Source organism: Vigna unguiculata, chromosome 6 (assembly GCF_004118075.2).
Source record: "Vigna unguiculata cultivar IT97K-499-35 chromosome 6, ASM411807v1, whole genome shotgun sequence".
Classification (NCBI taxonomy): Eukaryota; Viridiplantae; Streptophyta; class Magnoliopsida; order Fabales; family Fabaceae; genus Vigna; species Vigna unguiculata.
Window position 1 is genome coordinate 22,397,609 of NC_040284.1, and position 13,466 is coordinate 22,411,074.

At 32.7% G+C, this 13,466-nt stretch overlaps 1 protein-coding gene across 2 annotated transcripts; it reads right to left on the reverse strand.

The window, feature by feature from the left end:
- Positions 1-854: 854 nt before the first annotated feature.
- Positions 855-7,982, reverse strand: LOC114186632 (transmembrane protein 56-B). 2 transcript variants are annotated; one of them, XM_028074594.1, is made up of 9 exons: positions 7,849-7,982; positions 7,122-7,270; positions 5,892-5,980; positions 5,663-5,801; positions 4,904-4,978; positions 4,689-4,810; positions 4,530-4,605; positions 1,312-1,371; positions 855-1,209 (listed from the first exon to the last, which is right to left on the reverse strand). In XM_028074594.1, exons 2-9 carry the CDS (start codon positions 7,242-7,244, stop codon positions 1,072-1,074), a joined length of 822 nt encoding a protein of 273 aa, XP_027930395.1. In that variant the 5' UTR covers positions 7,245-7,270; positions 7,849-7,982; the 3' UTR covers positions 855-1,071. The 2 variants fall into 2 exon arrangements, with proteins under 2 accessions (XP_027930395.1, XP_027930396.1); XM_028074595.1 differs by lacking the exon at positions 7,849-7,982 and adding an exon at positions 7,797-7,815.
- Between the last annotated feature and the right edge of the window lie 5,484 nt (positions 7,983-13,466).

Here is a 13,466-nt window from a genome sequence, read left to right on the forward strand (position 1 = left end):
ATATATATATATACTTTAAAAAGACCGAAAAGATCATTGCCCCTTCAAACTTAACGTGGGGTCTTTCATCCTGCACTCCCATGGTTTCTTGCTGCAACTTCATGTAAAAGACAAAAGCACCCTTAATATATACAATTTTTGTTTTTTCTGGTTGTATTTTGAGCCTCAACAATAACTTTCAGATTTCACAACCCATAAACTATTTTTATGCAAAAAATTAAAAAACTTTTAAATTATACAATTAAAAAATATTCTCGAATTCCATAATCTAAAAAAAATTATAAAAAATGACTTTTTGATAATGCAATCTATAATATTTTTTTTTCATACAACAAATAATTTTCAAATTATGTAATCTGAAAAAAAATTATGCCAAAAAAAACTTTTCAATTATATAATTTGAAAGTTAAAAGAATTTTCTAAATTACACAGTCTAGAGACTTTCTTTTTATGAAAAAAAAAACTTTTAAATTGTTCCATCTAAAAAAAAACTGACACTCAAATTGGTCAATTCGAGAAATTTCTTTAAACCCAAACAAGCACTTTCCCCTATGATTCTGGGAAATGATAAGTACTTCAGATCTTCACCTTTCAAAGATATTAACAAGATTTAATTGATTTCTCAAAGTAGGTAAAGCAAGCATTTAAGAGTACACTGAACTTTCACTTAGTCTTCTTCCCAAGAAATAATGAACTTGTTAAGGCATCCAGAAAAAGGCTAATGCAATAGCCTTACCATATCCTCATGTCATTTTGTGGATAATAAACAGTATAGGAATGAAACTGAAGCGTGAGTTGTATTCAATCCAATGTCATAATGGTAAACGACAAGGTATGAAAGAGGCTACAGAATGTTTAAACCATGTAATGATGTTTCTTTGTGGTTTTAATTTTAACCTTTTGCTTTCTTTACTGATTCAGAATACATGTATGTAATCACAAGAATATATTCAATTTCTAAATGGCAAATATACAGCATATACCGTACTGAATCTTTTTAGAATGATAAGAGGGAAAAAAAAAAAGTTAATCACAACTGTACTAAATTAATTCAATGGACATTTAGTAGGCTCACTCGCTATGTTTTGCTTTTGAAAGAGTTTTAACCAAACCCTTGGCGATCTTCCAGAACCAAAACAAATTCATAATCGTCAACACAGGAGGCACCACAAGCAAGGTGTAAAACCCCAATGGGAAGATCTCTTTGACCTGAAATTAAGGAGCAAAACGTTTGGTTTTTATTTCCTTAATGATAATCAAAGGGAAATTGTGAAGTTATGTTTGATGGGGAATCACAGAGAAAACGCTTGCCTCATCAAAATGGGTCCACATGTGGATAAAAAAGAATATAAATAGGAAAATCCTTGCAATCTGCAGCACAAAAGATATTAAAAGGGTTAAAGCAAGACAATATCTGTATTTCGAACCACTATTACCACTACTCTTAATTGCATTGCTACAACTGATAATGTTAATTTTTACTATTATCCAAACTATATTTTATTAGCAAAATCATCTTTTCCAAAGCTTTTAATCTACTTAATCCTCAATTTTACCTTACTTTTGTAAATAAATACATTTTGGGTTACATTGATCTAAATATACCACTAATCCCCATTTTTGTGTCCTTCCTGTAGATGGGAAGCTTTGTTCCAAAAGTCCAAACAAGTTAGTGATCATGAGTAGCAAGAAGAAGGCAAAAAGACACTAAATGTGGAAGAAACAGTAATCGCCTGGCGCCACAAAGACACCGCCAAGCGACACCTTCTTCCAGTGCCAGGCGCCAGCCAGGCGCAAATCACCTTTCCAGCAGCTCATCGCCTGGCGGCATCTGGACACCGCCGGGTGGTACACGCAAAGTTTCAGCACTGTTTGGTGGCTTGCGCCTGGCGGTGAGAGGCTTCCGCCAGGTGGCAATTTTCGCTGATGTGTCAAGTTGACCCTTTTTCTTCTGTTTTCGCGAGAGAAAACTCATCTTGGACATTTTGGAGCTCGAGCAACGCGATTTGGAGAGCTTGGAGGAGTGCTAGGGCTTGTGGGAACAACTCCATCTTCCTCTTTGTATCTCTTTCTCTTCCATTTCCATTTTGTAAGCTTGAGCTCTCCATGACAATGGTGAGCTAAACCCATTTTTGTTGGGGTTAGATGTAGCCACTAAACTTTCATGTATTTTTGAATGGTTTGAATATATATATATATGCTTCTTCCATTGATTTCTAGTATCTTTGTGTATGTATTTAAAGCTTGCTTTGTTTTACCCATTCATTGCATGATATTTGGGTCATTAGGTATTGGAAAATATCTCTTGAAACCTAGAATTGGAACAAGATACCTAATGGAACTTGTATCTAGGAATGGAACTTGACCCATTAGTTGTCTTAAACCCTAATTTGTAAAGCGGGTTTGTTTATTTAGGGATTCAAGGAATTGACTCTAAATAAGGGAACCTAGGCTCATTCAACTAAGGGATTAGAGTTTGAGTAGACTTGTGGGTTGACATTAGTAATTAATGGAGAAGAGTTTTATTGCTTAATATACATGAGTGATGTAGGTGAAGTCTAACTCCAACAATATCAATCCATTGCATTTCTAGTCTTTACCATTTTCTAGAGTCTTCAAATATTCAAGTTCAATTTTACTTGTTTATGAAATATTTACTTTCTTGCACACAAAAACCCAAATTATGAATTTATTCATTAGTTTAAATTAGTCACTAATTACGCAAATATTTAGTATACACGAGTCTCTTGGGATACGATATCCCGATCTTACCGGTTACTACTTGTGCGACTTGGTATACTTGCAAGACAATATCTGTATTTCGAACCACTATTACCACTACTCTTAATTGCATTGCTACAACCAACTAAGCATTGAGCTATTGTCACAACCCTTATTACAATCATCATCAAACACTCACTCTCACAGTCTCAACAAAACCACCATTGTTGTTATGTGACTGCCAAAACTATTATTGTCATTATTGTGCTACTATAACATTTTATTGCCGGTATGACCACAACCCATTACTATTATCATTGTCACCATTGTCATTGTTATTAACATCATTATGTTCACTACTGCCAATATGACCACAACCCATTACCATTGTCATTGTTATTACTATCATTGTGTTCACTACTGACTCTACCTTCATGGGATCATTATCGTCACTGTCATCACTCCTACAATTGACATTATTTCAATTGTTGGCATGGTTAGATCGAGCGCTTATCACTAAGCCAAAAACTATAACTGTTAGTCAGGATACAACTCCTTTTACTTAAGAGCATAACAACCCAAGTGTCAGGATTTGTTTGTGACTTGACTCACTTGGCCTCCTCACTGGAAAATTGATGCCATAGGCACACCCCAACCCAACTATAGCCACTATCACAATGGTTATCATAATTGCAAGTAAACTCGTTGGAGTTTACGAGTCCACATGTACATGTGGGTTAAGTCATTGTAAACTCATTTTTTGCAGATTTAGAGTAGACACCATAACTCAAGGGAAAGTTGTGCTAACTACCTAGTTTACTTTGCTGGTTAAAAAGTTAAGCCAGAAAACAACCTTTTGGTGCTTTTTTTCGGTGTTTAGGACCCAACAACCCTAGTTCCATTGTGTCCTGATCCAAAAACGAAGGACCTTCCTATCCAGGGGATGGAAGGGCAGAAGCCTTAGTGCCCCCTCTAGTCAAGGAGTTAAGGCCTGGCAATGAGTAGTCAATATGTTTGCTTTTCTCTCGTGCCTTTTTTTTGTTCATGGTTTCTTATTCTGGTGCCCAAGATCCTGAACTTAGTGGTTAAATGCTAATGTGGTGACGATGGTATTTGTTAATTCTCATCCCATTTTGTGTATCAATCTAAATAAGAAGCCTCCAAGTCAAGCTTTGCTTCTTTTCTCCTAATTGCAAATCACAATTTTCCTTCAAAACAGTCGCACATTTCTTTCTATCTCAATAATGAATTGATTTGTATCTATTCTAAAACAACTTGGTGGAGCATTGAAGCTTTTGTTCCAATGAAGGCTCTATTTCGGTGAAAGGTTACGTGTGTTCTGTGATTGGGTAATTGGTAAATGGTTGATGTCATATTGTAAATTATTTTTTAGCCTATTTGTCATTTGGTTCAATCTGTTGAAAGCTCCTTTGCACTCTCTGTTATTGGCTGGTTCATTCACGTAGTATTGTAACTCATTTAAACACCATAACCTACCTAATTTGATTTTATAGAAGCCTCTTAAAGATCAAGTGATCCATCCAAATTATATGACATGTATTAAAAAAGAGAATGGGGAAATATCTCCACAATGTTTCCTACTTAGGCATGCAACATGTCAGAACCCGCTTGATTATCCCTTTCAATTATCGTTATCACCAACACAACCTGTTCCTTTTGCCTCAATATTTAAGCCACCCAGAACCAAAAGAAAAAAATTAGAAAAAAAGCACCAAAAACACAAGCAATTCCTTCAGGTACTTCTATGGTGGAATTCAAATTGAGACCAAAAGTATATTATACAGTACCAACCACCCGAAGAACAATGCGGCGCCATTCCACACGTAAAGTTTGGAGTTCTTAAGACCAGCAACGTCCAAGTGCCTGTATATATGCAATTAATGTAACAAGTCAATGTTGACTCATGTACATGAGATGCAGAGTTAAAGACTCTGAACAACAATTACCATCTTAGATTTACAAAAGGAGTTGTACTCTCGGAGAAAAGAATCATTAGGATGTAGATCTGTGCTTGACCACTTAGCAAAGATTGAATAATTGAAACCATGGACAGCCCGTGGTGTAAAACCTAAATACGAATGAGTTAAGTTAGTTTACCACCTTCTAAAAAGAAAACCTGGAGACCAAGTTCAATGTGCAAAAACCAGCATTCATTACTTACGTATTCCAGACCACCTAAGGCTGGAAAATGCCAAAGAATCATTGCCACATCTGCTAGAAAATAACCTATAGAAATCTGTAAAAAAGAGAGGAAAAGTATAGAAAACAAAATCACAAATAAGCCAACAGGACAATCATTACTTCACAAGGCAAACAATAATGTTAACAACAAGAATAAGAGCGATAAAAAAAATCAAAAAAGAATCAGAAAGATTAAGAAAAGAGCTACATGGCACTAAGATTAAGAATGCACCAGCAGCATCTGCATCAGATCAATATGGAACTAAAGGGTCCCTTGACATTTCTAACCCTGGGTCCCAACAAGTAATATTTACAGTGCCAACTTGAGGGGTACAACAAGCATGAAGGAACCTTTTCTCTTCCAATGAGCACAACATAAAATGATTTATCCCTCTTACATTTTTATAAAAGTTACACAATCTAGAACTGAATGCTCCACAAGAAAAGACAGGTTCATTTTAAAAGCACTGCAACTTCAACAAATCTAGGCTTCAGCATTTAATACTTGGTACCTAAAGAAGATTAACAGTAGAACTACATGAATATCGAATAATAAACAGAAAATACTACAACAAGTAATAACATTCTCCTTTTCAGTCTGTATATTTTATCCGTACACTCACATGCATCATGATCATTTTAGCCCAAACATAGTTAGAAATTAGAATGAAAAAGAATTTAAAATCAACATCTGACAAATCAAACAAGTTAAATTTTGCTAATATTGTCTTCAACATACCCCCAGTACCGAATTTGAGAAAGTGGATGATCTATTAATGACAAGTTCTTCTTGTGAATCCGTTTTGAAGAGGTCTGATAACACCACAAAGTAAAATGACGCAAATGATACAAAAAGAGCATGAACAGTTGAGAATCCCCTGCATGGGAAGAATGTCCTAAAGTTCACATAAAAATTCAATTATGAACAAAATAAATTAAAACAGAAATTTTTATACTGATCATTTTACCGGTTATTCCATTCAATTTTCTCTGCCCTATTCAATTTGCCATATCCCGCGAACGACAAAGAACTCAAAATAGCAGTCAATCTATAAACCTTCAAAAAGGACAAGAGGAAAGGATCAATTGTCAATAGCTAATTGTTAAACATAATAATCTGCAAGACTATAAATTTTCTAGTAACCATTCATCTAAACTGACCATATATATGTTTCACAAGAGCAAATAGAAAAGGTAATGAAATAACACTATATGAATGTATAGAAATCTAAAAAGCTAAAACTTTTACACTCTCAAATAACCAAAAGTGTTAAGACTTCAGGATCTGGAGCTAAATAAAAATAGATAGATTTCATTTCTACCTAGACAAAAATATAGTGAACCAGAAATTACTTTCAAAGACATTTTCAGATTGTTATTAAGTGAAAATCCAATTGGATTTGAAAACCATGAAGCAATATAAACTCACTCAACATAATTTCAAAATATATACTGAAAAGCAAAATCATGCAGATGTAGTGAAAGGCATTAAACTCCAATGTTAAATATAATCTTCTATTGCTATGTTGACACTTGACAACAGTGACAATACATCTTGTTTATGCATTAAATATTTTGCTAACTAGTAAAGCATCTAATTTTCCTCTGGAATTGTTGTTAAAGGAATGAGGTCATCATCTATGAAAAACTATATTGGGAGTGATATGAAGTAAATAATGAGTGAACCATATTTATCGAACGGAAGAAGTCAGCAGAGCACCTAAAAAAAATCTTTCTATCCTAACAAGAATGAGACAGTTGCAGCCTCTGTTCAAGGATATCCCAAAATTACCCACTTTGCACCGTATCTACAAAGCCTTTACCAATTACTTAACCATAAAGAACGCACAAGAATACAAGCTCCTCCTATTCAATTGAAATACTTGTTTTTCTTCTTCACCATAGACCACATAAAAATACTCTATTCAATAAATAACATCATTTTAAAGATGTTTAGTCCTCAAATTGCATCCTAAACCTATAGTATTAGTATCAAAAGACTAATAGCGATTCCTACTCCATGAATGTCATATCCCTTCCCTCCTATTTTTTTTCTTTTCCTTGTGATCCTCATAAAATGATATTCCATTCTGCTCCTCTATCAAGACTCTAAAATCCTAATTTGGTCCATAGAGACATAAGAGGAATTTGCAACATAAAAGACTCTGAGAAATTGATGAAAAGCTCATTTTACTTACAACAACACAGAAGAAGATGCCAGTGAAGACAGACCCCAGCCATTGAATTTCTTTGGTTGGGGTAGCAACGTCATAGGAGGAAACCGAACCAACCAGGGAACCAAAATAGAAAGTAAATCCCATCCAATCAACTTGTTGAAAGTGCCAAACTGCATCAAACACATAATGCATGAGTGCCCCCACAACAGCAAAGGAATCCCATTGGAAACAAACAATAGAGAGGGTGGAATCCCCACTCAACAAAAAACTGCAGCAAAAAGAAAAAATTAAAATTTTGCCCGTGAGTCATGGAAAAGGAAAACTTGTCCACAATAGTTGCCTGTTATTTCATTTGCACACTCACTTCACGTGACTTTTAGCACAAGTTGATCAATCAAACCATGACGACCATAGGAAAAGCCAATTAAGAAAACTTCTTGGCAAACAAACAAACCCCATCAAAGAAGACAGGTAACAGGACAAAGGGAAAAAGTCATTTCATTAAATCATGTTCGTTTTAATATTAATTGATATAAAAAGAATAATGATGATCATCATACATAAAATCAACATCATACCAATAAGAGAAGAGATAAAGAAACAAGAAGCACTAGAAGGATCAAGAATAAATTTTCTTAAGGAAAAAATAAATGAAATAAATGGAAAGAGAATAATTAGGTGACCCGGAGCAAGTACAGTTATTGAAATGAAGCTTGAAACTTTAGCAGAGAGAGGAAGAGATTGAGACCTTAGGTGAAAATGGGGATACTGATCGAGACCAAGAATTGCGGAAGGAGGAAGAGCTTATTTGGCCATCCGAAGGGAACATCAAACTCTTCCTTACACACGGTCAAACCAATATGACTAATTGTACCCTTTTCTCTGTCAACAGAATACTAATAATTAAAATCTACAAAAAAAGTATTTCTGGCCCAATTAAAAAAAATATTGAATTTGATAAAAAAAATAATATTTACAAGTTGTATTAAATAATTTTTGTCAGAGTTACAGAATTTTTTTACGGAAAAATATGAGTAAAATTAAACAAATAACAAAAGGAATAGTTACAACATTAAACTTGGTAAATATTAAGAAGTTTACTCAACAAAGTGTACACAATTTATATCTTAGAAACAAGAAAAAAAAGGTTGATAAGATTGTTATTGTTTTGGTTCTTTCAGAACATTTCTTAACATCAACATTATTAAACTTCTTTTCTGTTTGTTTAACAGTTTTGTAATTATTTAGTAATATATTTAGATTAAATATGACTCTCTTTTTTAAGTGTTTATATAAATACACGTGATCATTCACTTTTGTTTTTATTATACAGACAAGTAATTTAAAAATATACATAGTTGATGTGATGTTCTAAAGTAATATTTTACTTAAAAACCTCAAATCTGAGTTTTAGGGTATTTCATTAGCATATATAGTAATTTTTCAAAAAGTCTTGGTCACTCTAAAAAACTATATTTATTTGACAAAGGGAAATTTTGCATCTAAATATGAATGCATGTGGAAAGCATTTGGTTATGAGCATAAAATATTGTTAGCTTAAATTGTAAGCAAAGTGGGATTGAGCCTACATGTATAAAATAGAGCGTTGGCGAAAGAGAGAATATAAAGATGTGATGAAGAAGAAGAAGAAAAAGAAAAGATAAGAATGATCTTCATCACATTGAATTAGAAAAATGGTGTGTGATAGGAAACAAGTTTCCTGAGGGTTGTTGATTTGGAGCATGGCTTTGTCTGTGGTTAAACCAGAAACAATACTGCAAGGGAATAACAAACCTTTTGTGATGCAACCATTAATAGTTTGAATCCCAACCACACTTTCTTTGGTGCAAGTGTGGCTAATTCAGAAGCTTTGAACCCACACCTTCCTCTCCATGCTTCCATAACTGTCTCAATGCAAATCTCCACAAACACACAAAATACTATTACTTCTCTCGCCCACCCATTCTTATTTTTCTCAATTTTCATTACCGTGTGAGTCTATCAAAATCAAATTAAATTTTTATTTTTATCTATTTATTTCTTAATCTAATCATTACAATTAGTGTATTTATTAGTATAATCGAATTAAGAAAAGATAGCAGAAATTAAAAGAAGTTTGCTTAATTACAACCACACTTTCTATCTCACATGTAAGAGCTTAGATTTAATAAAATAGGATGTTTCATCGTAGTTTCAAAATAAATAATCCAATGTACTAAATATATTAATATTGTCTTATAACAGATAGGATTATAAAAATATATCACTTGTATATTTAAACTAAACTAGTAAACTATATACTGACTACGACTAAAGCTCCCGCTGAAACTAGAGCTGGTAACCTTACCCGACCCGGCTCGACCCACCACGGGTTAATCACTTAGTGAGTCAATCCAACCCGGCTCACTTATTAGCGAGCCAAAAAAATTCCAACCCGACCGGCCCACCACGGGTTAGTGGGTTAAACGGGTTGGTTCACGAGCTCACTTAATTTAAAAAATATAATTTTTCTTATTTTTTTTGAGTGAAAACTAGAATATAATTCTAATGAGAATCTAAATAAAATTTAATACAATCCAAAATCACAAAAATACAAAGTATCTATATGTTGGCTAAAAAAAAACAACCTAACATAACCCAAATACAAAGCTTAACTTAGCAAAAAATACTTGTGTGACCCTTTATTTGCAGGTTGGTGAGTCAACCCAACTCACCACGGGTTCAACTCGGGTGAGCCGGGTCAAAAATCAACCTGTATTAAAATGTAAAAAAATTTCAACCCAACCTGGCATGACCTGAACCCGTGGTGAGCCAGGTTGGCTCGCGGATTCCAATCCATTTTGACAACTCTAGCTGAAACCTTTCATCAACCTAAAAGATGGTTCCTCATCCTTCAGAGGTGCCTCAGAAACTACAACCACATCTGCTTCCACTGAATAGGTGATCATCGCAAAAGAAAGACAAACAACACAAAACAAGAACAAAGAAGAATGGTAAGTTAATGCATACAAGATATATTCATATATATATATATATATATATATATATATATATATATATATATATATATATATATATATATATAAATCATGCAAAATACTTACAAACATGGTATAATATATATCTGATTTAGAGTTCACACAAACAGTTGACACTAGATTCAATTATCCGGATCATGCAATTGATATAGAATTCTAAGAAAGTATGCACATGTGATTTCTAAACTCTGCAAAGTTTTAGACAAAAGTGGTTATCACCTAACCACTCACAAGATTAATCCCATTATGCCTTAGGTCAATACGTCCCAAGACTAGGATCTCCTGTCAATCTCACCACTAATTCATTTTACTCTATATGAATGTGAATGATTATTAGAATTCAGAATATTTTCCTCTCTAGACATCTCCTATATCAAGGCATACACTAAAAACACATTTACTAAGAATTTCCCTTGAAACTCTTTAAACATCACCACCTCACGTGCTCACACATTAATCCATAGCATATATCAATAGCAAATCTACAAAACACTCAATTAAAATCAGCTAACATTCAACCAGATACTAATTCACTCGCTCAATGAACATATCATCTTGTTGGGATAAAAGTATATTCTTGCCTAGCGAGAGATTGCTCGCCCAGATAGTTTTGTCTTATCCAAATCACTGTGTAAATTTATAATAATTTAAAAATATTAATTTTGAATTTAGTCGTCTTTTTTTTCAATTTTGTTAAACCATAGCAAAATTAGGCTGTTGTTTAGATAGGTATGGAAAAAAATCATAATATGCAAAATTTTAAATTAATATGGGGCACGTCATTGATTTAATATATAGGTTTGTAGCATATCTGGAAAGGAAGATTTTGATTGAATTATGATATATTCTATAAAAAAATATTTGTAATTTCATCTATATATGTGTAATAACATCTAAAATTATCAGAAATAAATTCAAAAAGAGAGTAGTTTTTATGATTAAGAATTTGCAATTTATTATGTGTGTGTAAAAGCTGATTTTTTCCTTTCATACAATTAGTTATATTAGAAATAATCTTCAACAAATTTTAAAAATAAGAATCACTTTCGCATTATTATTTTAAACTATTTCTTAGAAGTATAAAGTTATTCTTCAACATGATTCATATATTGTATTTATAATGGCCTTGACATCAACAACTGGTGACTGAGTGCATGCAGCATAGAATCTATTCATGTGCATATAATTTGACTAACATAAAATATTGTTATCTTAGTTTCAAAGCAATATGAAGTGGGAACATTCTGCAAAGCTTCTTCATCTCTATATAATATATGTATCATCATCGAGGGAAAGATATATTATATATCATTATGATGAAGAAGGAATACACGATAATGATCTTCATCATATTAACTGCTAGTTTTTGTAGCAAAGAAGGGGTGCCGGTTTCCCAGTGTTCTGTTGATTCCATGTTTCAGTTTCAAATTTTCAGCATCAAGAACAAAATCAAGTGTTTTGAACATGTTCCGGATACCATAAATGTGTTACGGATATTGTAATACATAAGACTGTTGGAAGATGCTAATTATATGAAGCTAATGCTAAACCTCCTTGGAGAATATCCCAGCCTAGACTTTTTCTGCAGTAGTAAGTTTCCAATAATTGTGAAATGCAAATGTTGAAAATCTAAGTGTGAGTTTAAGTCTCATATTGAGTAAAAATGAGAAAGTTGAACATTATGTAAGAATGAAGATCCATAAACCTATCACCTTAAAATTTTGGATTAAGAGTGATGTCAATGTCGTATGTGGTTGAGTTCAGGTCTTATTAGTATTTGTATTTCTCACAATGAACCTGTCGGAGCCAGGTTCATGTGATGGCGGGCTTAGGTGAGACTCCAGACTTTAAGGTTGCCATGATGCTATCTGAAAACTCATCTTTAGTAGATTCCAATGATGTTGTAAAAGCATCAGAAGGGTTGTTCTGCCGCTGGATGAAGATACTTTCCTTTTTCTCTGTGACTTTTCTATGAAGAGTTTGAATTCTGATCAAATCCTTTGTTGCTGAGTCCAGTGCAAGTGTTTTAGGCTCGTTGCCATGATTCATTGGCATGTGCCTTAGGCGTAAGATTGTTGACCTTTGGTGAGCACTTTCTGATATATCATAAACTCCATCTTCTTCCTTGTTCAATCTGGTTGGTTCTGAACTAGTGGTTTCCATGTAAGGTTCTTCGTTGGTGAGAGTTGGATCATTGATGTGATCATTTTGAACACCAACTTCACTGTGTGTATTTTGAAAGTGGCACAGAAATGGAAACAGGACCAAAATAAGTTAAACTTTCATAACCATAGTACTTCTTACTCCTTGCTTGATGGCATATACAAGAAAAGTTAAGAAAACAAAATTGAAGTTCTTACTCCTTCCTCCTTTCTTTCACCAGTTTTCTTCTTTTCTCATTTGGTGTATTTCTGAATTTGACACATAAAACACACCAAAAAGTCTTCTGGTAAATATTAATGATAGTGTCTTCCTTTATTTATCCTTTGGATGCTTCTGAATTTGAAATTTGCATAAAAGACAATGATTATAGTTCACAATGGTAGCTATAACCTTTGAGGTTACTTCAAGGTTCAATATTTGGTTTATAAAAACTGACTTTATGGATTGAATTTGATCTGATTGGATATTTAAGTGAGAACTCTTCACTAAAATAAAAATTTAATTAAAAATTTATGTACATTTATAATCTTACTTTAAAATTTGACAGAATGATTTATATTTATTTTAAACTTTTTATTTAAGAACATTTTTCGTTAGATTCTCTCTCTCTCTCTCTCTCTCTCTCTCTCTCTCTCTTTCAAAGCAAATTTTATTCAAGAAAATTAATATTTTTTACTGAATACCTAACTTCACTTAAATTTAGTTTATACCCACCATTTCAACTAATCAGATACTTATTTTAACTCCAAATTACCTTAAGTTCAAAGTAATTTTAAGGAGTGAAAACTTGACAATTTCTTTTAGCATCTCCATACATTTTTCTTGCACCTCCATATGTGTGAGAAAAAAAAAATCAAATTATGTATAAGTTAGAAATATTTTGGATGGTTCAATTTAAAATTGAAAAATTATTCCAACTATTCAATTCAAAATATATTTCTAGATTACGTAATTTAAAAATGTAAAATTCAAATTGCATAGTTTGAAAATTCAAAATATATTTTTTGTACTTAATATTTTATTTTAAATTATATAATTTAAAATACTATTCAAAATCATGTAATCCAGAATATATTTTTGTATTTTGAAATATATTTTCAGATTATGCAATCAAATCTAAATTCTACTATAAAAAACACCAAATTATGGATATTTTAGACTTTTT

Coding starts and splice junctions, on each gene's coding strand:
- LOC114186632 (XM_028074594.1), bottom strand. CDS start 7,244: ATGGGATTTACTTTCTATTTTGGTTCCCTGGTTGGTTCGGTTTCCTCC. Junction 5,802..5,891: donor AAAATTGAATGGAATAACCG/GTAAAATGATCA, acceptor CTTCCCATGCAG/GGGATTCTCAACTGTTCATG. Junction 4,979..5,662: donor TCTCAAATTCGGTACTGGGG/GTATGTTGAAGA, acceptor TCTTTTTTACAG/ATTTCTATAGGTTATTTTCT.